The sequence below is a fragment of the Pleurodeles waltl genome, chromosome 10, assembly GCF_031143425.1.
Source record: "Pleurodeles waltl isolate 20211129_DDA chromosome 10, aPleWal1.hap1.20221129, whole genome shotgun sequence".
Taxonomy (NCBI): Eukaryota; Metazoa; Chordata; class Amphibia; order Caudata; family Salamandridae; genus Pleurodeles; species Pleurodeles waltl.
In genome coordinates this window covers 891603130-891627321 of record NC_090449.1, presented here as the reverse complement: position 1 = coordinate 891627321, position 24192 = coordinate 891603130, and the positions used below count along the sequence as shown (strand labels likewise).

The 24192-nt window shown below is 43.2% G+C and overlaps 1 protein-coding gene across 10 annotated transcripts in view; it reads right to left on the bottom strand.

Moving 5' to 3' along the window:
* AKAP9 (A-kinase anchoring protein 9) overlaps positions 1-24192 on the bottom strand; it is a 969300-nt gene that overhangs the window by 396313 nt on the left and 548795 nt on the right. For all 10 annotated transcript variants that reach the window (XM_069211620.1, XM_069211621.1, XM_069211624.1 and 7 more), the window contains one exon: positions 15264-15426. In XM_069211620.1, the coding sequence (XP_069067721.1) occupies positions 15264-15426 (163 nt within the window). The remainder of the gene's footprint in view (positions 1-15263; positions 15427-24192) is intronic.

The following is a 24192-nucleotide window of genomic DNA, read 5'->3' as shown; positions in this document are numbered from 1 at the left end:
GCTTTCATTTTCAAACACCTCTAGTTCGAATAATCTACGGCTTTAACAATAAACAGCCTCTATTTTAATTTTCTGTTGCCGAATTTTCAAGCAGGAAAAAAGAAACCTAAACTGTGCACTGCTAGGTGCTCTGCTACCAGCACTGAGCCTGTAAGACACATGTATTATCAATTTTATGTTTATATCATGTGTGTGGAAGTCTTGGCCTATTGAAGCTGCCCTCTGTAGGATACCACATATAATACATGCTTATGCATTTAACCAGTTGGTCAAAAGTCGTTTTGAGGCCAACTGGGCCCTTCAAACTTGTTGGGTTAGCAAAAATGTGAAATACATGTCTAAGGTAATAACAGATCTATGATACAATGTGTTTAGAGCCTAGAAACCCTAGAGGGAGTGCCGTGAGCTATAAAAGTGTAGCCATAGTATGAATAAGGCCAGTTGAATTCTATGTGTTGTAGAGCAAGCCTGTGTCCGATATCTTCCAGGGTGTTGTGCTTGGAATTATTTTGTTAGAAATATTCCCCAACTTTAATACAAAGAGTCCATTTATGTCAATCTTTATTTATTTTCTTTCTCCCCACTTCACCAGAAACCTGTGAGCTTTACGTACGACCCAAGATATCATTTTGGAGGTCGTTTTGAAAGCTGCAACTATCCCTCAGAAGAGATGTTTTCCAGGGCCCTCCAGGTAGCCAACTGGATGGGCACTTACGCTTTTAGGTTGAGCATAGTAGCGCTTAAGCGCTGCTTTTCCAACATGGTGTCATCTATCTGTGGGCTTTTAACTTTTAACCATGCCCATCAATTTCACTTGTTTGTGGGCTTGCCTTTCAAATATTGTAGGAAGTTGGCTCCCGTATATACTATTTCAAAGTGGGAAAATAGTGTGCACAGAGTCAATTAGATAATTCTAATGCTCTATTTTGTGGTAGTGTGGTCGAGCAGTAGGCTTATCAGAGGGTAGTGTTAAGCATTTGTTGTACACATATAGGCAATAAATGAGGAACACACACTCAAAGACTTACTACAGGCCAATAGGTTTTTATATAGAAAGATATATTGTCTTAATTTATTTTAAGAACCACAAGTTCAAGATTTGAAGTAAATACATAAAATGCAAGGTACTCCACACTGGTAAGTTAGGAACTTTGAATTAGAGCAATAGCATATACAGTTTTTGTTAAAATGCCAATAAGCTATTTTAAAAGTAGACAGTGCAAAAATCAACAGTTCCTGGGGGATGTAAGTATTGGTTAGATTGTGAGGTAAGACACCTACAAGTCTCAGTTCCTGGACATAGGCAGCTCACCGTTGGGGGTTCAAGGCAACCCCAAAGTTACCACACCAGCAGCTCAGGGCCGGTCAGGTGCAGAGGTCAAAGAGGTGCCCAAAACACATAGGTGCCTATGGAGAACAGGGGTCCTCCGGTTCCAGTCTGCCAGCAGGTAGGTACCCGCGTCCTCAGGGGGCAGACCAGGGGTGTTGTGTAGAGCACTGGGGGACACACAAGTAGGCACACAAAACACACCCTCAGCAGCATAGGGGCGGCCGGGTGCAGTGTGCAAAGGAGGCGTCGGGTTTTGTATTGGTTTCAATGGAGGGACCGGGGGTCACTCTAGCGATGCAGGCAGGGCACAGGGGGGCCAGCCACCACCTGGGCTAAGCAGAGGGTCGCCTGGGGGTCACTCATGCACTGAGGTTCGGTTCCTTCTGGTCCTGGGGGATGCGGGTGCAGTGCTTGGTCCAGGCGTCTGGTACCTTGTTACAGGCAGTCGCGGTCAGGGGGAGCCTCTGGATTCTCCCTGCAGGTGTCGCTGTGGGGATTCAGGGGAGCCGTCTCGGGCTACTCACGGGGTCGCAGTCGCCGGAGAGTCCTCCCTGTTGTGTTGGTTCTCTGAATCTCGAGCCGGGAGTGTCGGGTGCAGAGTGTGAAGTCTCACGCTTCCGGCGGGAAGAGTGAGGTCTTTGAAGTTGTAGAAAAGTTACAAGTTTGTTGCTGGTTGTTGAGCAGAGCCGCTGCTCACGGGAGTTTCTTGGTCCTGGGACTCAGGGCAGTCCTCTGAGGCTTCAGAGGTCACTGGTCCCTGTTGGATGTGTCGCTGGTTGCAGGTTTTCAGGTCAGGAGACAGGCCGGTAGGGCAGGGGCCAAAGCAGTAGTTGTCTTCCATCGTCTCTGCAGGCTTGTAGGTCAGCAGTCCTCCTTCTTTAGTTCAGGTTGCAGGAATCTGATTTCCTGTGTTCATGGTCACCCCTAAATACTCAATTTAGGGGGGTGTTTAGGTCTGGGGAGCAGTGCCAATGGCTACTGTCCTTGAGGGTGGCTACACCCGCTTTGTGCCTCCTCCCTGAGGGAAGGGGGGCACATCCCTATTCCTATTGGGGGTATCCTCCAAAACCAAGACGGAGGATTTCTAAAGGCAGGGGTCACCTCAGCTCAGGACACCTTAGGGGCTGTCCTGACTGGTAGGTGACGACTCCTTTTTTTTCTCAGTATCTCCTCCAGACTTGTCGCCAAAAGTGGAAGCTGTGTCCGGAGGGGCGTGCATCTCCACTAGTTGGGACGCCCTGGGGCGCTGTAACAACAGGCATGAAACTTTGAGGCTCACCGCCAGGTGTTACAGTTCCTGCAGGGGGCGGCACCTCCACCCAGTGCAGGCTTTGTTCCTGGCCACAGAGTAACAAAGGCACTCACCCCATGTGGCCAGAAACTCGTCTGGTTGTGGCAGGCTGGCAGGAACTGGTCAGCCTAACACTAGGAGTCGGACTGGCATGCAGGGGGCATCTCTAAGTTGTCCTCTATGTGCATTTTTCAATAAATCCCACACTGGCATCAGTGTGGATTTATTGTGCTGAGAACTTTGATACCAAACTTACCAGATTTCAGTGTAGCCATAATGGAACTGTGGAGTTCGTAATTGACAGTCACCCAGGCCAAATACTCTTTATGGCTACCCTGCACATACAATGTCTATGGTTTGGCTTAGACACTTTAAGGGCATAGTGCTCATGCAATTATGCCCTCACCTGTGGCATAGTGCAACCTGCCTTAGGGCTGTAAGGCCTGCTAGAGGGGTAACTTACCTGTGCCACAGGCAGTGGGTTGAGGGCATGGCACCCTGAGGGGAGTGCCATGTTGACTTAGTCATTTTCTCCCCACCAGCACACACAAGCTGTGAGGCAGTGTTCATGTGCTGAGTGAGGGGTCCCCTGGGTGGCATAATACATGCTGCAGCCCTTAGAAACGTTCCCTGGCCACAGGGCACTTGGTACCAGGGATACCAGTTACAAGGGACTTATCTGTGTGCCAGGGCTGTGCCAATTGTGGGAACAAAGGTACAGTTTAGGGAAAGAACACTGGTGCTGGGGCCTGGCTAGCAGGGTCCCAGCACACTTTCAATCATAACAGGCAACAACAAAAGGCAAAAAGTTAGGGGGTAACCATGCCACTGGAGGCATTTCCCTACAGACGGTGTAGGATGATTTGCCAGATGACTATGGCTAACTTGCCTCTGGGTTGCTGGGAAGCATCTCAGGTTGCCTAGGGTGTCATCCTGCCCTCCCCTGAGTATAGGATTGCAATATTGCCTTCTCTAATGGTCATGGAGAGATGACAGCACAACAGGAGCTTGGGTAATAACCTGCCAGGTCCTGTTTGGCTGCATGTTTTCTCCAGCAGATGTTAATCAGTCTTGGACTCTTCCTTTGCACTTACGCTGTGATGCCCCTCGATGTTTGTTTCACTTCCACTTAACAACCAAAGGTGTTTATAAAGCCCCAGAGAAGGGCAAGTTTACAGGTTCAGCAAAATTGCGAGTACATATAGAAACTTATTGTTGATGAAGTCCAAACTACAGTTTGCTTTTGTTGCACAGTGAAAATGAACTACGGGCACGTAGGTTTATCTAGTCTGCCAAATCACCACCTGCTGTGAAACTACTAATAACCTCCCATCATGCCATGCATAAGGGGGCGAAACCACTAGTGGTGGACTAGAGGCTCGAAGTGTTCCACACCAAAGACATCAAAATAACCAACCCGGTCACTGTGTATTCCATTGCCACTTATAATTTATGCATACTATAACAGCCAAAGTTGGTGGGTATCTTTATCTGTGGTATTCAGGAGGCTGAGTCAGAATTTTAGAAGTAATGCAGCATAACTGTTTAAAAAGGATAGTATGACAAGCTATAGGGGTTGGAGTGGTGGAAGACATTTCCTCAGGGGTGATATTCTAAATAGTTACCTTGTTCTTGGGATCATTTTGTTTAAAAGTTTTGATTATTTTACATTTTGTAATAACACTTCAGGGAAGCAATTTGAACATGATAATATGTGTCTTGAACTGTTTATTATACATGTCTAGTTAGCATTAATAATAACCATCAATCCGCCAGATGCAAAAGAAAGTGGCCTGGGGCAACTTAATATAATCCCCGATTCGGGCAATATATTCACTCCAAACGGGCCCATTCTTAGGAAACCCGATTATAGCACTTGTGGGGCAACTCTAAAATCCATTGTTATGGTCAATAAAATCCTAGAAAGAGTCCAAGCCTTTCTCATTAATGTTATTTTAAAGGTATTTTGTTTCATGCCACTGCACTCTATGCCAATACATTCTATGCCAATGCACTTTACTCTAACACTCAACTCTATGCCCCTGCACTGTACAACAATCCATAGTACACCACTCTAATCTACTTTTTGCCACTGCACGCTACACCCCTTTAGTCTCGGCCATTACGCTCTATGCCACACTATGCAACTGCACCCTTCCATGCACCATTCCACTCTACGCCACTCACTCTACTATGAAACAACAATCTACTCTACGCCACTCCACTCTATCCTTAACCACTGCACTTCGAGCCAGTGCAATCTACACAACTGCACTCTGTCACTCTACTCTACACCACTGCACTCTACTCTACACCACTGCACTCTGACACTCTACTCTGCAACACTGCATTCTCCGGCACTGAACGCTATACCTCTCTACTCTGCAATAATCCACTCTACACTACTCCAATCTGTGCCACTGCTCTTTACGCAATATACTCTACTCCAATGCACTCTGCCACTCGCCTCTGCACTCTACCATTGATCTCTACTCTACGTCACTGCTCTCTGCATCACTCCACTCTATGCCACTCCACCCTACTATGCACCTCTCTAATCTATGCCACTGCATCATAGATGCTGAATTCAACGCCACTGTACTCAATGCCACATGCAACTGCACTCTATGCCACTATAATAGGCAATACTATGCTAGTGCAGTCTACACCACTCCACTGTACTCTGTGCCACTCCAGTGTATGCCACATTACGAAACTCAATAATATGCCACTCTAATACACTCTATGCTACTCTCCTCTAAGGCACTAACTTTCAGCCACAATGGTGTACAACATGGCTAAAACACAGTGGCAAAGCGAATAGCTCTAAGGACTTATAAGGACTCTCATACTCCAGCAAGACTGCTGGATTTGGGGCAGCAGCACCTCTGTGTTGGCAGCTGTCGGCCCAACCGTCCCAGCTCTCTAGCAGCACCTCGCCAAAACCCAACTGATAGAGGTGATTTGTGGCAGTCTTGCGCATGGAACTCTGAACACCCCTCAGGGAAATCATGGTGAAACAAGCCTTCCCCTTTTCTCTCTATATACAAGTATCTTATACACACATAGGCAAGAAAAGCGATGCAGGACAGTTTTCAATACATTTATTGAAAAGACTGCAACCTACGATAAAATGCATGCGCATCAATGATTAGGATAATAGTGAGAAATAACAAAAGCAGGATTGTGAAGATTAGAGATGTAAATATAAACAACCCCAACATATTGCCATGACATGAGTATACTATTCCTACCTAAAAGCCTAATCTCTAACCCCTGAGCAAGAGCATGGCGATGTGAGCTAAATCTGTCAGTACAGTGTCCATGAGAAGCATTCCCCACCCCCCTCACCTCAGTACAAGGTCAGGCCACCAGTCTCCAGATCAGGATTTGTGGAGAGAGAAAGGCTGAGTTCGTCCAAAAAACGGAATGCAGCATGGATGGAAAATATGGCTGGAGCCCCATCTAATGCCCTTTGTCCTATAATATGTTTTTATAGGGGGCATGTTTATGTTCATGCACAGAAGCCTGACGCCGGTATGTACTTAAGCGCTGGACTATTTACGCAGTCTTGGAGCTGGCAATACAAATGATTATTCTGTGGGCCTCGCATTCCATTCTTGTGAATCCGAGGAAAAGAACATGATGCAAAGTATGTCACCCATAGCACTGTTAATGACGCTTTTGCAGAACAGTGGCTGATAATGAAATTAAAATAATGCCACTAAAAAAGGCAATAATAAAAATGAATACAGGAATACGGAGCATAATAACTAGTTAAAAGGGCACAGGCCGCAAGCCTAAGCTAAGGTATCACTGTGCCCAAGCGACTAACTAAAATGGACCCACGACAGTGAGGCCTATTGACTTTGCCAATGCTTGGTATTATAAGCAGTTCTCAACTAGGTTGCATTACTTGAAAAGATGAAAAGCCTTGACTATTGTGTTACCGCTTCTAGTTTTGTCATCTGGCACTCAATGCACCTCTATATGAGTGACTATAAATTACTATCTAAGAAGAAAACATCTGAAACTTAAAAATACAAAAAACCTACATTTATTTGGGAATATACCGGACCCACCGACAGTAAAAAGTTGTCGAGGAGTAAAGCGCAGAACTTACTTAATACAAGTAGCTTCATAACATCCGGATATGTCATCTAAAGTGTGGAAAATGCTCCACCGCCTTTTAAACACGCAAATGAACATTGAAAGCAGTCTGTCAGTCTGGATGTTCCTGTTCTGCTTCAGTTTTGTGTGACACACCCCATTTATGACAGCACAGTCTTTAGTTGACGAGTGAGACGCATTAAATGACAACTGATTTCTTTTCGCATCCAAGCGTAATTCGATATTCACCAGAGCAGCTAGTCAAACAAATCATAAAGCTACGTGGTCTCTGCAGAGCAAGCACTGGTTGTCTATGAAAGCGGGCTATTAATAGCTCAAATACGGACGAAGCCCATGAAATATGACAAAAGACCAAACATTTCTCGACTGCACGATCATCACAGCAGTTTACCTATGGCCGTCAGCCACCTCACTTTCTAAATAGCAACAATGGGTGTGTGTGTTACTTTTTATTTACTATAATAAACCTTTCATTTTTAACAGCTTTCATATGGATACACGCAGAGCTTAATTTGTAAATCAATAAGTGCCAGGACCCCCAGTTTTGCCAAGAAGTCTGCGGCCGATGCTATGGAAATAGTAGGGGCCGAATACATAACTTGCATATTCTTGACTCTACACCTCATGCCTCATTTGTCTAACAACAGGCGCACCCAGCCCATTTAACTCACTCTTTCAAGGTTCTTATTCATCCTGCTTTCCCCCTTGGTCACTCTTTAGGGCGAGCGCACAAGCGCTCTCACATTTTGTAATCTCTGTGAGCTTTTAACCACACCCACTACACGCCCATCACTGTCACTGGTTCATGGGCTTGCCTTTCAAAAATCCTTTATCGTCATTGGTAAATGCTTTATATTTGTTCCTCTTTGGGGCAGTTTTGTTACCGCCTTGGCCATCAACCCTGTTACACGGATAATTGCACGTTTACCAATAGGTTTGACTGTGAGCGAACTTCTTTTTCCTTTTATGTGTCTCCTTCGCACCTCATGGCAGCCATGGTGATTTGAATCGGCTCGCTTATGTCAACTGTTTTACTTTTTCAATTTATGAGGCAAGAAAAGTCCAGTTAGGAATTTACAACGCTAATAGCTATAACTCTAGTAAACAGGAGATCCATTGCATTGCTAGCCACCGCATTCTGGGGAGAAATAACTGCTTTGTAGTCTATGTATAGCATGTGTATCTGCAGCTACACATGCCATCGAACGGAAAATGTCACTTACCCAGTGTACATCTGTTCGTGGCATGTGGTGCTGCAGATTCACATGCACCCTCCGTCCTACCTGGAAGCCGGTAGTCGTTTAAGTTTCTAACGTTTGTACATATGTATATACATTTACATTTGCATGGACATCTCTTTTTCTTTTATACACTATATCACTCCTTTCTTCACCATCTGCGGGAAAACAATCTAACAATGAGTATACCCCTGTTCCTTGTTGAAACTGTGGAACTACTTCTATTGCTTGTTTCAGTAGTAGAGATTGAACTTATTGTTGTAACAGAACTGTATGTTCTGGGGGATAATTTGTGATATCTTGGTGGAATATTTGGAGGGGTGTTTATCAATTCTAGGCAATAGTCAATGCGGATAATTGATAATACCCAATTGTCTATGGTGATATTTTGCCAATGAGAGTGGAACTGCTATAGTCTCCCCCGCCCCCCCCCACAGGAGGTGTGTGGAGTGGAAGGGAGTGAAGGAAGTCACTGCTTTGGTTGTGTAGCTGGCTGTTTAGAGGTTTGGAATTTACCTCTATTTCTAGAGTATTGACCTCTGTATGTTCCTCTAAACCTACCTCGCTGGTACTGGGTTTGTTATGGTTGCTTTGTTTGTGAGGTAGAAGCCTCGGAGGATTGTGCTCTAAAACCTCCTAGAAACTGAGGCTTACGAAATGACCCCCTATATGGTGTGGTGTACAGAGCACCCATTGCTTTTGCTGTATGAGTCTTTTCGTAATTTCTATATTATATTGTCCACTTCTGGGCTAAAGAGGTGCTTTTTATCAAAAGGCATGTTTAACACAGCCGGTTGAATTTCTGGTTTAAAACCAGAGGAGCGTAGCCATGCGTGTCTTCTGATTGTAATGTCTGTGTTAACGCTCCTTGCAGCTGTATCAGCAGCATCAAGGGCAGATCTTATTTGATTGTTACTAATGGCTTGCCCTTTCTCTACCACTTGCTGTGCCAGAATTTGGTGTTCTTTTGGGAGATGCTGTATAATATCCTGCATCTCATCCCAATGTGCTCCATCATAGCGGAGTAGCAGAGCTTGAGAATTAGCTATTCTCCATTGATTTGCTGCTTGGGAAGCAACTCTTTTCCCTGCAGCATCAAATTTTCTGCTCTCTATCAGGAGGGGTTGCATCTCCTGAGGACTGGATATTTGCCCTCTTTCGTGCAGCACTAACCACCACTGAATCTGGAGGCACCTGCAGAATAATATAATCTGGGTCAGAGGGTGCAGGCTTATATTTCTTTTCTATTCTAGGTGTGATAATTCTAGATTTCACAGGCTCACTAAAAATTTGGTCTGCACGTTTTACTATGCCCGGTAACATTGGAAGGCACTGGTACCTAGAATGTGTTGAAGATAATGTATTAAATAAAAAATCTTCTTCCAATGGTTCAGAGTGCATTGTTACCCCATGATAAGCTGCAGCCCTGGCAATGACCTGGTTGTATACTGTGGTATCTTCAGGTGCAGATGGCTTGGATGGTTAAGTATCTGGGTCATTATCTTGGATGGGATCAGGATCATAAAGGTCCCATGGATCTACTATGTCTTCTTGCGAATAAAAAGAGTGCGTTGGAGAAGGAATTGTTAGAGGGCTGGTGTGGGGAGGAACAGACAGCTGTGGAGAATGAGGAGGAGAAGAGTGACGGGGTACTGGCTTCTCCTTTTGCACCTTTGCTGGTGGCTGTGCAGTGTCCAGTTCCTCTTGGAACGCCAGCTTTCTTTTTGTTTTTAAAGGAGGTGCTGTAAAAATCCTTCCCGTCTCCTTATGGATGTGTATTCTAGATTGTCTTTCATCCATAACTTGTAGAATGGGCTTAATGTCCGACGCTTCCTCAGAGGTTTTATGGCTTTCTCTCAATTTTTTGGAAAGTCCTTGCTCCTCTGTATATGTTGTCCTTTTCGGTTCCGAAGTCTGTTTTTTTTAGTACCGAAAATGTTGTGGAAGGTCTCAGCTGCGAAGTTGCCTTTCGGATTTTCGACTCCAAAACTTGGTGTTTCCTGCTCAAGTCCGAAATGGAGCCCTTTATAGTTTTACTCGACTCCGAAGTGGACGGAGGAGTGGCCTTTTTCGGCGTTGATCCCGAAGGTCGGTCGCCGACAGTCTTTTTTTGGGCCGAACCATGGCCTTCCGGCAGTGGTGTACCCAAGCCCTTTAAATGTTTTTTGTGCAGGGGTGTAGGGGCAGCATACTCACATGCTGGACAGCTGTGATGGGTCTGTCGTCTTAAGATTCCTGTTCGGAGTCTGTGTCTCGGATGGAGACTGCTGTCTGCGCCTGCTCTTCTTCAGTGACGTTGAGATGTTCACTGCTTTTCGACACCATTTCAAGTCTTCGTGCTCTTCGATCTCTGAGAGTCTTCTTTGATCCAAATGATCGAGAGGCCTCACAGTTTTCCTCCCGATGGACTGGAGAAAGGCACAAGTTGCAAACCAAATGCTGGTGTGTATAGGGGTGCTTCGCGTGGCACAGAGGGCAGAATCGGAATGGAGTCTGATCGATCAGGATCTCCACGCGGTAGGCCCAAATAGGCCAGAGTTGTGCGCGTGCCCCTTAGGGTTAACAAAGTGATTTTCCAACTGTACTACCAGTCCGATGCTAGATGGGGAACGCAATCGAAACAATACTGACGAAAAGGAAGGTTTTCTAAAGTTTTCCGAATCGAAATCTCGGAGCGAGAGGAAACATGTCCGAACCCTACGGTGGAAAGAAAACAATCTAACAATGGAGTTGATGCCTGTACGCAATGAACTGAAGGAAGGAGTCAATCGATCCTGTGACTTTGAAAAGACTTCTTCAAAGAAAAACAACTTGTAACACTCCGAGTCCAACACTAGATGTCGGAATGGATATGCATAGCATGTGTATCTGCAGCTACACATGCCATCGAACATATATATATATACACACTCATATTGCTTTGTGTTGCTAATAACTTTGGCACCATTCTGATGCATCACCACAAAACTTTCCAAAAGAGCACTTTTTTTGTCTAGTCTGTACAAAAAAAGTGACAGGGTGATTTGTCAAACAGGGGCCGAGAAAAAAGTGATGTCCCAAAATGCAAAATCCTCATGCATGTCCACAGACTCTTTAAGAAGCGCTACAGCAAAAACTTGGTCCGTAGATTGTACTTTTTGTGATTCACTGTAATTCCATTAAGTAGGTTTTGAGAAATTAAGGTTTAAAAATACTTGTGTATCTAGACCGGTGGGTCCGCAGGAGTCTCTTGAGAATCTTGCAGGAGCACCAATTTAAAAACAGAGTGTTCTGATTGGCCCAATGAGCTTTTTTGACCTAGGGCCATGTCGCAAATGCTCTGGTTGGCTGCAAGCAACATGAGAAAAATGTTGCTTGCTAGCCACTATAAGACTCGGGGACTTAGTCCCTGAACTTACAAAAAATAATATAAGGGGGAGGGTAGGAATGTCCTGCCCCTTAGGCCCCATAGGGAGTGGCCCAGTGAGACACCCCCTGGTGCCAAAAAAAAAGGCAAATCTTACTGCAATACCATGGGATCGCGGCAAAAACAAAACATAAATGGTGCCGTCATTTTATAATCTATATTTAAGAAAAGGTGTCAGTAGGGCCCCCCTCCCAGCCCATTTATGGCCTCGGGGGCAACTTCCCTCTGTGCCAGGCATAATAACAGAGGGGGATCAGGGTGGGTGGTCCCACTCCCCAATCCATACTCAGCCCTGGGGACACCATCCCCCCTGGGTCGAAAGTGTCTACTAATGGAAAGGGCCCGCAGGGTCCCCCTACAAGGGGATTTAAAAAGCCTTGGGTCCCGTCCTCCAGGGCCATCACTTTAATTAAAGAGGAGAGGAGGCGCGCAGTTTCTCTCCCTGAGCTTTTAATAGCCCAGGGGACCCCCTCCGCTGCTGCCTCACCCTGCTGTGTCATGGGGACTCCACCCCCAGGACACAGTAGTTTCCCTGCTTGTACTACTATGGACAGGAAAATGTGTTTGCTCCCATCTGGCGGGAGAATTTTTAAATCTCCGGCCAAATGGAGGCAAACACTAAGTCGGACTTATGGGGTTATTCTAACTTTGGAGGAGGTGTTAATCCGTCCCAAAAGTGACGGAAAAGTGACGGATTTACCACCAGCCGTATTACGAGTCCATTATATCCTATGGAACTCGTAATACGGCAGGTGGTATATCCGTCACTTTACCGTCACTTTTGGGACGGATTAACACTCCTCCACAGTTAGAATAACCCCCTTAGTGTTTGCTCCCATTTGGCTGGAGATTTAAAAACCTCCCACCGGCTGCGATAAGACTTGTGATCTGTTACCCTGCCCGCACTGATGCTGGGAGGGAAACAGAACAACATATTGCTCCTGCTGGAGGGAGCGTGCAAAGACAGCTGCTTCCTTAGGGCAGGTGCAATGCCAGGTCCCGCACCATTTGGGGAGGTGACAGGGGCCGCGGGGGCACTGAGGCTCCACTTGCGGCCTCCAATGTGTTGGACAATGGATACCCCAGGTGGGCACCAGGGCACCCACCTATAAGTGATGCAGACCCTAAATGATGGGGTCCCTGGGGCCAAAAGAGGCTTGAAAAGGAGAGGGGGGAGAGAAATCACATGATCCCTTCCTTTATTAATTTCTCACTCCAGATGATGTGTTCCCCGGGTCCTAGTAAGAGCCGGGGAAGTGTGGAGGGAGGGGCTAAGGGACAGCCCCACCCATTTTTTTATATTTGACCCCGGGGATGGGGTCCCCAGGGTCTTTTAAGGCAGGGGGTGGTGTGGGGGAGGAGAGGGTGTATCTCACTGGGACTCCTCTGCTTTTTATTTAAAATGGCCCTCAGGATGGGGTCCCGGGCCAATTAAAGGTCTGGGAGGGGGCTGAACCCCCTCCTCCCCTTAAAATATATGTTTTCGGCCCTAGGGGATCGGGTTCCCAGGTCCCGAAGGCAACCGTATGCTGCACATGCGAAAGGCTGTCAGCAGTGTGTGGTTGGCAGCCTACTGAGGGTTTGGCCACCCGGCCTGCCAACAGGCCAAGCCCTGTGGCCAACCCCCGATATGCAGGGAGAAAGCAAGGCCTGGCTGAAAGGCTGGCCCTGCAGCTAACCCACTAATGACCAAAGGCCATGCGCAGTGTTGGGTGGCTGCCTGAGGGGAGTTAGATGCATGGTCCCACCCTACTCTGCATGCAACAAAAGGCAGTGTGTAGTGTGGGGTTGGCTGGATACAGGTTGGGGAGGCTGCCTTTGGGTGAATTGGCCAACCCCATGTCCTGTAGCCAACCCTTGCTGAGGCAAGGAAGGAGAGGTGTTGGGTGGCTTTACGTATGGTAATAAAATATTACTTTACGTTAAAAAAATTTAAAGAAACTTGAAATTCACTAAAAATCAAAGGTTAAAGTAAAATTGTAATCTGGTGTGATAAAACGATGTATTTATGATTTGAGCTCAAACAAACCACAGAAATTCACCAGTCATAGCTAGTAGAGCTAATTGTAACTAGCACCCTGCCATGCACTGCTTATGACCTCACCTATTACACCACTCAGGAAATGTTGTACGACATCCTTTATGACATGGACTCATGACATCTCAAATGACATCATTGGTGACATCATCCAATGAGTGTGTTAGCTTGTTTTATTGATTACATAGTGGTGGGTAGCTACCATATTACTTTTCTACCTAATTTTGTGCAGCCTGTGTCCAGCTAATGGGTTTAAGTGTTTACCAAACAAGTCTAATGCATCATAGGTCTGTAGAGGTATTGAACACGTTACAAATCTTTGTATTGAGGAGCGTTTAAATATAAAACCTTTTATCACACTGAAGCGATAAAGCGAGACATAGTAACAGACACATTTAACAAGTCAGATGCAGAAAAACATAAGCAGTTTGGAATTTAGGTCCACGTCCCCCAATTAAAATGTGTAATCTTGATTTAATCTCTTCGTCCATTTCAATATGTTGGAATTATTTAAAACCAATGCCCACCCATTGCCCCCTTCCTTCTCAGCACAACACTCTCCCTCTCCCGCCACACTGCTGATGAAAAGCAAGGTTTGGCTCAAATAAAATGCCAGGTCTGGCTCTATGTTATCATTTAAATCAATTTTAATCTAACAGTGTGTTGTAATTCAGTTCAGTGTGGGTTTGTGCAGGAATCAAAAATTACACTTTCGCAATTCTCTTAGTGAGGCAGATAAAATCCATCAAGAAACTTTCATTTTGACAAGCCTGTGGAGAAGGCTGCTGCTCGAATAAGTCGTCAAATAGGGGATCAGACAGCCCAAGGGAGTGTTGGTGTACTTTTGGATAGATTTATAAGTCTGTACTCTTGTTTCTTAGAATATAGTAATGTGCTATTGACCTGGACAATAAGCAAACAGGTGTCTTTAAAATTTATTCGTTTACTTCCTCATGATATTGTTCAGTTCACTGATATGCAATAATATCAAAGAAAAATAGCTTAAAAGAATTTGGAAAGGTATTAGAGCAAGAAAATTAATTCCAACTTCAATTCTCAACATTCTGAGATATTCACAATATTCCTAAGCATGTACTTCTACTGGTAAACATAGCTAATACCTTTAGGCCATGTTTATTTCACCATGAAACCTGCAATCTCGCAAATAAGTGAAACCCTGACAATTTAGAAAACTCTAAGCCTTCCAGTGTATTGTCCAAGCTGATTCCTAGCACCAAGACATCAATTGGGGTGATTTACAAGCTCAACAAAAAGCTAATAAAATGAGAACCTAGGATTGTGTTTAAAATTAAAGTTTGCATAAAAGACTAACTATCGGTAGCCATTTGTTTGGCACTAAAAAGTAGTTATTTTTCACATGACTGAATGTTTATCATAAATGGTTTAACATTTAAAATTGAGATTACATTCCTTTAGTGTTGCTTAGTTGCTTTACATTTCATACTTTAGCAGCGTCTTCCTTTCCTTCTATCTTATTTTCTCCTGCATTCACTTATTCTCCTTGCCCTCTCTGTCTACTCATGCATCTGATGCCTCCTTTGCTGAAAGAAAATGATAATCCTACAATTAGCACTAGAACCAACAAATGGTAAAGTCCATTGCTCAGGAATTTTAAATAGTTCAATGCAGCTTAGTTTTGCAGTCACAATAAGGGAAGAACACACACTCTCCATGATGGTATCTACATTGCCAGTGACACCAAGGTATGCTCATTAATGTCATATACTCTGAAGATGAATGGGCAGTGGTACCTTCCACTTTTACTTTCACACGACAAACAGCATGAGAAGTAAGGTAATGGTACTTACCTTCAGCTTTGCTGAGTTCCGATGCCAAATGCTCTCTAGCTTTGGCCTCCTCAGCGAGTCTCTCTTGAAGCTCATCCTGGGACCTGAGCAGCTCTGTGATTTCCTTCTTTCTTTTGATGGATTCTCGCACAAGTTCTGTCTGGGTTGCTTTTGCATGTTCTAGCTGTTTTGAGGGAGAAAGAAAGGACAAGACAGTTATGTAAGTCATTACCATCTCATCAGCCTAACTTAATGTAAGTCAGTGCTTGCCTACATTGTCCCGTCAAAGGAGACACTGCTCTCCACCAAGGATTAGAATACAACAGATGTGGGGTAACTATTTAAGGCTGGAGAAATAAGTTCTATAGACAGTGTATCGGACTTTCAAACTTTCTGGGCAAGGGCATTAGAGATATGGAGCCATACAAGTGACCAGCCTAACAATTTCTCCTCTGCAAAATGTATTGAGATAAGAAAGAGATTCGTTGTCAGGCTTCCCCTCCCCAGATCCATGAGGCTTCAGAACCCATCCAGTAGCATCAAAGACAAGACTGCATGTGTTTCCCGTTGTCAGGTAGCAGGGTACTTGGTCTAGAGGAGGTTTGGACGAGCAGTCAAAAGCTAGCTCAAAGGAGGTTGTGGTGAAAGTTCACATAAGATTTAGTATAGCATAGTTGTTACAATCTCAGTGAAGATGAAACACATGGCTAAAGCTCTTAGTTAACAGCAGAAAAACCGAACAGTAAAAATTTAATCAAAACATAAAGAACTACACAATCAAATACACATATAAAGCATAAACAAATCATAGGAAATTATGAACAAGTGTATCCAAGTTACATTTACTACTGGCAAGCATTACAATTATCATTTTATAATACAATGTCACAAAATACAACAATCACAATGCTCTCTCAAAGGAAGCCAATACCAATACTATAAATGAGATGAGGCTACAAATTCTTCCACAAAAATTATAGCTCCCACTATCCTATTCATGATCACCCTCATGATTGGATAACCTTGTTCATAATTCTGTGATCACAGTTCTTTTATCCAAATTTGATGACACTTACTACACTCTCTACATTCCCTACTAGAAGGAAAACGATTGTATTTTAGTACTCAAAGTTTGTATTCTAGTTTTTTTATTGCAGAAAGAACGATGCAGGGTTTTCATCAAGCTCTGGATCTGACAAGTAAGTCAGCAGGGCGCATGACCACTGCACAGTGTGGTAGTGAACATCCAATATGCTGGAAAAGAATGGGGATGGGAGAATAGGGGGGGGGGGGGGTGGAATGGGAGAACTGGAGGACAGGAGTCTTCTGGCTGAATTCAAGCCATTCAGGCTGTTGGTGGGCCAGGTTTTCTTGCCAAGTAACATGGTGGCTAGTGGGTAATGGGAAGATGGGCAAATGATAGGCACAGTCAACACTCACATCACCTCTACTTGTAGGGTTGGTAATTGGACAGCCCTCTTGCAAACCATCAGTTGGGGTTGAGAGAACTGATAAAAACATTGTCAATGTACTCATTTGGCTGCCTCGAAACTGCCACAGAGACATACACAGTATCATAACAACCTAGCAGATATGCAGTAGGAAACAGGATCAGAGGAGATGGGTTAAATTCTGCTCCATATTCAGGGAGGGAGTGTAAGTAAGATTCACAAACATTTGGTCAAAATGAAGGTCTTTCAAGTGCTGGAATGGAGCATTAGCGTGAATATCAAGTTCTAAGCATATGGGGCACAGCATATAGCCAATTAGTTGAAGTGCATCTTTTAAGTGTAAAATTCCAACCCCTTAGGCTTTACAATGTTTTCATGTTTCTGGAGAGATGCAGATGTTGTTGCTAGGAGGAGAACAATTGTTAAAAAGGATGATCCAGATGCACTTCTCCTGGTCAGAACCTGTCTGCGAAGCATGTGACACCAAACAATGGTCCATGAAGTTGTAAGCGATTTCAGGCATGTACATGAAGCACCTCATTCGTGCTGGCCAATAAGGATTTAAACAGTTACAAGAATGCACACAATAGCTCTAGCTGAGAATTTCAGCAGGCCACATTGTTGACAATCATGCTTCAAACACAAATGTCAAAGGCCTAACTCAGGTCCAGAAATGAAAGAACGGGGTGTAATATGAGGAAATATGGCGCTCACTGTACCAATCTACTAGAGTAAATGCCGGGGAACCCCACAAGGGAAACACCCAACCCTCAGAGGTCAAACAACCTAAAACTTCAAAAAGAATGCACAATGGGGTGACCCCAAAAATACAAAGAACAAAAAAAACATATTCGCAATAAACTTTGGACTGATCAATTTTACTGTACTAATTAACTTCAAGACATACAGGTTGCATTATGGACTGATTTGTGCAACCATGTGTTTGTGAATTATACAAAACATTTTTGTTCTTTGTATTTTTGGGGTCACCCCATTGTGCATTCTTTTTGCCTAACTCAGGTCCATCCTATTCAAATAAAATGTATGCTCACCATTGGTGACAGCAAGCAAAAAAAGAAAAGCAAGCTCTCAACAATAAAGAACCTCAACATCTTCACTTCTCAACTCACTTGAAGCATTATATCCATAGGATTATAGGCAGTCAAACGCAGCTTCAAGATTCACATTATGCGAGAAACAAAATGTCTAAGACACAAACTATCTCTTCTCCATAAAGTGAACTCCCTTCTATTGCACAAACATGGGTATTACAGTAACAGAAACGTTACCTGGCCCAGCTGTCTAAAATCAGCTCACCAAAAAGTAGATCTAGCAGTGAGAAGTACCACCAACTTCATATAATCTCTACACCCACCTACACTCCAGCCTGAACACCACAATGCAGAACAAGATGGGTGCACATGGGCATTCAGCAACAAAATGTAGGGGCTGATCCCAGCAATGAGAGTCTGAAGATGAACAAAAAGATCATACTGGAAAAGAGTTCCAAAAGCAACACTTTAGGAAGATGGGGGTATCTGCTAATCGCACAAAGGGCCACCCAATCACCTCCCAAAAAGCTGCCAGTACAAATTCGAACCTAACTGATGACACTTGGGAAGAGATGAATCCTCAAATGTCCAAGGTACCAATGGCTAAGAAGAACAAACCCTGAAAACACTCTTTATGGATTATGCCCTGGCCAAACTGCCAATAGGCTCAGCAAGTTTTCCTCCAACACAGATCAAGAATGCCGGAGAAAAAGCAAAGGCGGACAATTTTTAAGTATTTATTTATTCATCCACATATATAGGCCACACAGACCTCTCAGTGTGAGGGCCCTTTATAGTGAAATAGAATTAACATAACCAGGATTACATTGAGATAGAGTAAAATTTTCAAAACTTCTTCGTAATCAACAGCATCTTTGTGTAAAGTTCAGGAATCCTTTATGATCTTAGAATAGGTATTGTCTCAACCTTGAACTGTTTATGGAAGATAGAGAGCAGAATCAAAGTTTTAAATTAAGGGCAAATGATTCAATGCTGTGGTGGCTGCACTAGAGAAGGACTGCTTCGAGGCGGAGACTTTCTGAATTTGGGAGTTTCCAGGAGAAGAATTTTGTGATTCTGAGCCCATCAGAGAAAATGAGTAAATCCAATACGTTGGTGGGGAGTGTTTTCACACAGAGGTATTTGTATTAGGCAGCAGATTTAAAATCTAATTCTGGTTGTGGTGGGGAGCCAATGGACATTGTGAGGTATGGGCGATGTGATCAAGTTTACTAGCAGACTGAACAAACCTTGCAGATGACTTTAGCATATTTGTGAGTGGTGCAATGGATGTGAAGTGAGCTCCTCCTGGTATAGCATTTCCAAAGTTTACATATGAAAAATTTAAAGCATGGAGAGCTGTTGACAGGTGAGGTGACAGGTCTGTTGTTAGGGTGTGATGAATGAAGTTTGAATGTTTTGTTATCCTGTGTTCAGAGACTAGAGTTTAGAGTGACTTTAATCATTTGACAAGTGGGGACTCCGCTTCGTGAAAAAGCCTCCAGTTTTAACATGTTCAAGAGAATGGGGTCAAATTTATTCTTGAGGAAGACTGAGATCAGGAGAAATATTTTCCAACATAAAACACATATCTGTACTAATGTTTTTTATCCAGGAACTAAAATACAGGCCTATGCAAGAAATTTATCTCATGAAAAACGTTGCACATTCATAAAAGCCAGAGCAAATCTGCCAGAAGTAGATAACTTGAAGTTCTTCATAGATATGGCATCAACAGAAAGCTGCGCTTAAGACGGTACCACCTCTACCAACATTTTCATTTACATTGCCCCTAGGCTGGTTGAGGAGCGACAATGTAGGATAAACCTTATATGGAGGAATGAAGGCCTTTTGGAGGATGAAGTTGAAGCATTCTCTCATCCCAAGGGAAGAAAGTAAGAGGGCCTCCAAATCAACAATCTGATTCGTCAGAGGCAATGACTACGAACACATGGGAAGCCCACCAGTCACCAGGGCACCAACAATTATGAGACTCAAAAAAAGAAATTAGCTCATCCTGCTCAAAAAGAGGATCAAATAAAACCCTATGATCTACTGTGAGCTCATAACACAAAAATATTACATACAGCCAGACCATCCATGCGATAAATGATTCCCTGCACGACTCAAGGTATATTATGAACTTCATGTACTTTCTTATTTCTCTTTTCTCTCAAAATCCTTTACGTTATATTCTCAATGTGTAGGGTAATTGTTTTATATGTGATATAATCCACCATGAAAGGAATGATTGTCTATAAAGCTAAAAATGAAACAAAATGGATTAGGTACACTACCCAGCCTTCCCTTATATGTTTTAGTGATACAGATGGCATCTGGAAGACAAAAAAACTGCTGTCTATTTTTTTCTTGTTACAGGAAAGAAGTAGAAACAAACAAGCAGAAGGATGGGCACCGGGCATGTGTATGGTAAAGGAAGAGATTTTAAACCATGAACAAGGGGATGCAAACAACCTTTCCTTACCCCTACTTCTCCGCCCAACCCTCAAGGGGGAAACTTAGCAAGAAGATCAATTAGGCCTTTTAGGAATAAATTGTAACTTGTCAGGGGTATTTAGTTCCCGACTTTTCCATCCCTGATCTATGTTTCTGTCTAAACCATCTTTTAACACGTTATACTACCACTAGCCCTTCCACCATGGATATAGAAATGTTTTGATACCATTTCCAGGTACTCTACTGTAGCCTTCATCTTTTCAATGTTCTAATCTTTTATCATATTTTGAGCCTTCAAATATGCGATGTATGGTACAACATGTCATGTTCAGGGCACAAGCCGGTGGTACACATGGCTAGATGGCATCCTCCCACTGTTTTCACAAGGGGAACACTGTCCACCTTGCCAAGAAGTTGGGCCCTACTGAAATATGCTGAACTCGTCCTGGTGTCATTTTCAGATACCAGACACATTTAGCAACACCTGCAAGTTGTCTGCTTTCATTCTGAGCAGCAACGTGCAGGCAGCGAGGGGGCTTATCAGATTCTAGCTGGTCCCAAAACAAAGGCCTCCATTTGTTCGGGTATCTTGGCTGGGAGCTATCCAGAGCCTCACACCTAGATGCAAATGCAACAGAGGGGAAACAAAGGCACACAGCGTATTGTTACTTCACAAGTACTTAAGAGAGGCATGGTTTTGACTTTGTTCAGTCCCTGTATGTAATAGAAATGCATGCATTGAAAGAAATGTCAGATGTGTTAGTCTGTCTCAGTATTTAAACAAATAATATAAATACCACTATTTTGTTTTATTTCTTTTGTAGAACTAAATATCCCAGAGCAAGGTGTCAGAGCGCTTTGCACCACATGCACACATTATACGCTGACAATAAATCACAAGTGTGTAAATAAATGTATAGGATGTGATACATAAGACAGTTAGGGTTACAAGTAACGTGTTCTTCATAGCTCACTGTGCTATTTTAGAAGGATTACAATTTATGAACTGCAAGTAATAAAATGACCTTTGTGTTAAAAGCAGTAACCCACTTACCAATATACATAAAATAAAAATCTGTCAAATGCAAGTTACATGAGGTGCTTTACAATAGATATATTAAGCCTTTATGCTACTTTGACTCTGAACTGGGACCTGACAAAACAGATCTCGGCAGCAAATCTGTTAACTTCCAAAGTTATTTTACCATTATTATTAATCCCTGAGAATTACTATGAACACAAAATCTCTGCAGTAGGTGCCTTAATCCCATAAAATATTTTAAAATGCAGACTTCCAACGATTTAATCAAAACAGATTGCTGATTAACTGATTTCTGATAAGCCACGTTTTTCCTTGCTGCCAATTTCTTTGTGGTAGAGTTTTAAAATATTAAATATTTAAGTTAAGGCCCAGATTTTGCCTCGGTGTTGTGTTACTTTTTTGACAACTCCAACGCAAAATCTCATTTGTTAAATATTGTAATGCGCTCAAACATGCTAAACGTGTGAGGTCTTAAAATATGCTGTAATTTCTTGTGATGTCGCTTCCTGTGAGGACAGAGGCTGTGATACAACTTCCTGTGATGCCATGTGCAACGTTAAACACCGAGATGTTGAATTGTAATGTCACACTTTATGGTGTCACTTACATACTGCCTAATTTGTTTATTACCACCTACTTCGTTTTTTAGGACTTGTGACCTTGTCATATTGTTTAGCTCAGAGAACCACATCGAGGGTGATGCATCTCTAAGTTGGTAGCCTGTCCTGACAAAACACGAGAGGACGTCTGTCCACCTGGTGTGATGGTAGCATGTGTTAGAACCCATCACTACTGGTTGCAAAGCGATTCCGCTGTGCTGTCTCTCACCCACAGAGGTGAGCCACAAACTGCAGAGGGAAAGAAGTGAAGCAAGGGACTACAGTGACAGCAAGCAACCCTCGGCTGACCTACGATGTAGACTAGCTATGGCCAATGGTTCTGTGATTTGCCTCCCTGCGATGGGAGCAATGATGGATTGATATCTACTTCATACAGTTCCAAGTGAGTAGTGCTTTTTTTCTCAGTTCAAATAACATTGTATCAGCTTGGTTTCTAACAGAATACACATTTTCATAATTGAGAGTCTCTCCGTGATGTCCCGAAGATGTCCTGAAACATACAATTTTACAGAAATAGCGATTTATGCTGCCATTCTTTTCAATATAAGGAAGCTATTGCAGCCCAAAAAATCCCAAAATAACCCAACACTAAACTAGACAAACGAAAAGCCTTTTAAACATATTTGCTGTTAACGTAATGAGAAGAGCCCGATTTTCTTAACATCCTATTTAGCTATCAGAGAATACATGCATTTCTGACAAGCTTTTCATTAGATATCTGATAGGACTCATACAGCTCTCACTCTTTAAAAGGCCTGCTCACTAGCAGAGCACAACACAGCTGCAGCCTCTTTTACCTCCCGCCGAACAATACTCAAAGCTACTCTTTCACACAGTATGACTGCATAACCACACCCAGCAAAACCACAAGATGTAGATTGTGTACAGGCCCGTGTTTCACTCTTACAGTGCACACAAAACTAGCTTGGAAAACAAACATTTGTCTGTCCAGTTTTAAACAAACAGCTGTAATACACCACCTATAATCTACAAAAACAGGGAAGGCATGGCTTTTCCACAGATAAAGGATGCTCTAACTAGAAGACAGAATTTCTACCATCAGAATGAGGGCATAGATGCCATACAACTTAGGATCACACTCACATCATACCCATTTAAGAACTTCCTCGGGAATGGTAGGCATGAACATCTTCACAGCTATTTCTCAGTGTTCATCTCTACAGTATGTGTTTAAGCATAGCTTAGCCACAGAAAGGAAAGCACCTAAGCACAGCCTAAGCCAACTGACATAACATGAATAGCATCTGTCAATCACACATATCACCATAATTCCCATTTAGGATAAACTGCATTCACAGATCTATTCAATTGAAAAAGCCCTACAGATTTGTCCTCTCTGTCACACCTTTTAAGGTAACTACATGCTCAGGTGAAGTGATATATAATACAATAAGAACACAAGATTGGTCATAACGTGCAGGTCACACTACATTTCAACCCTGCCCAAAAAGATACTCGCTCAAGAAGTGTTCTTGTACCTTGAAAAAAGAAGTGCAACATGAAGGCAACCACAGCACAATACTGTGACAGCAATGAAGATTAGCAAGCAAGGAAAAAGGTGGTATGCTATAAAACGTCAACCATACGCAGAAGCTGATTTAACTTACTAAGCACAAATAAGGTTTATCATCACATATAAGGATGTAAATCAAGCAACTGGGTCCATACCTTCTTTGAATCCTTCCTACGAACCACAGCAACATAATAAAAAAGGAACTCTGGCAGTGTAAGTAAATATTCACTGCACTAATGTCGCTGCCTGTTAATTTTCTGCAGTACCTTTAGGGTTTAACAACCGAAGTACAGATGGTGGGCTCAGCAGCACAGAAAAGAAGTGCCACTTTCAAGGAGGCAGACCAGGAGAAACTGCCACTGATAGTAAGGAAGGCTTTGCCCTTTAAAGCTCCTTGAATGTTAAGGATGATGAGGTCAGGTCATAAACTATAGAACTCCTGCTTCCCTATCACTTATATTGGGAGAAGAGCTCCAGCCGAAAAACAGAAAAGAAGAGCGGGGCGGTGAGTGCAAACCTGTTAAGGCCAGCCCTGCATGGAATTGGGTCACGGCAGGTAAAACTTTCATGCTAGAAAGTAAAAATGAATTTTTGAAGAAGAAGTAAGCAGTGGAAAACATTGACCTAGAGAAGGCAACAGAGAATTTTCCACAATTAACTGGATTAAAGCAACCGGCAAAGACTGTTTACTTTAATGACAGTAAATGCATCAAGGTATAAAAGTTACATTAGCAGCGGTTGTATTAAAAATCGATCTAATAATTTATTTTTTGGTAATTGTTTTTTTGGGGTGC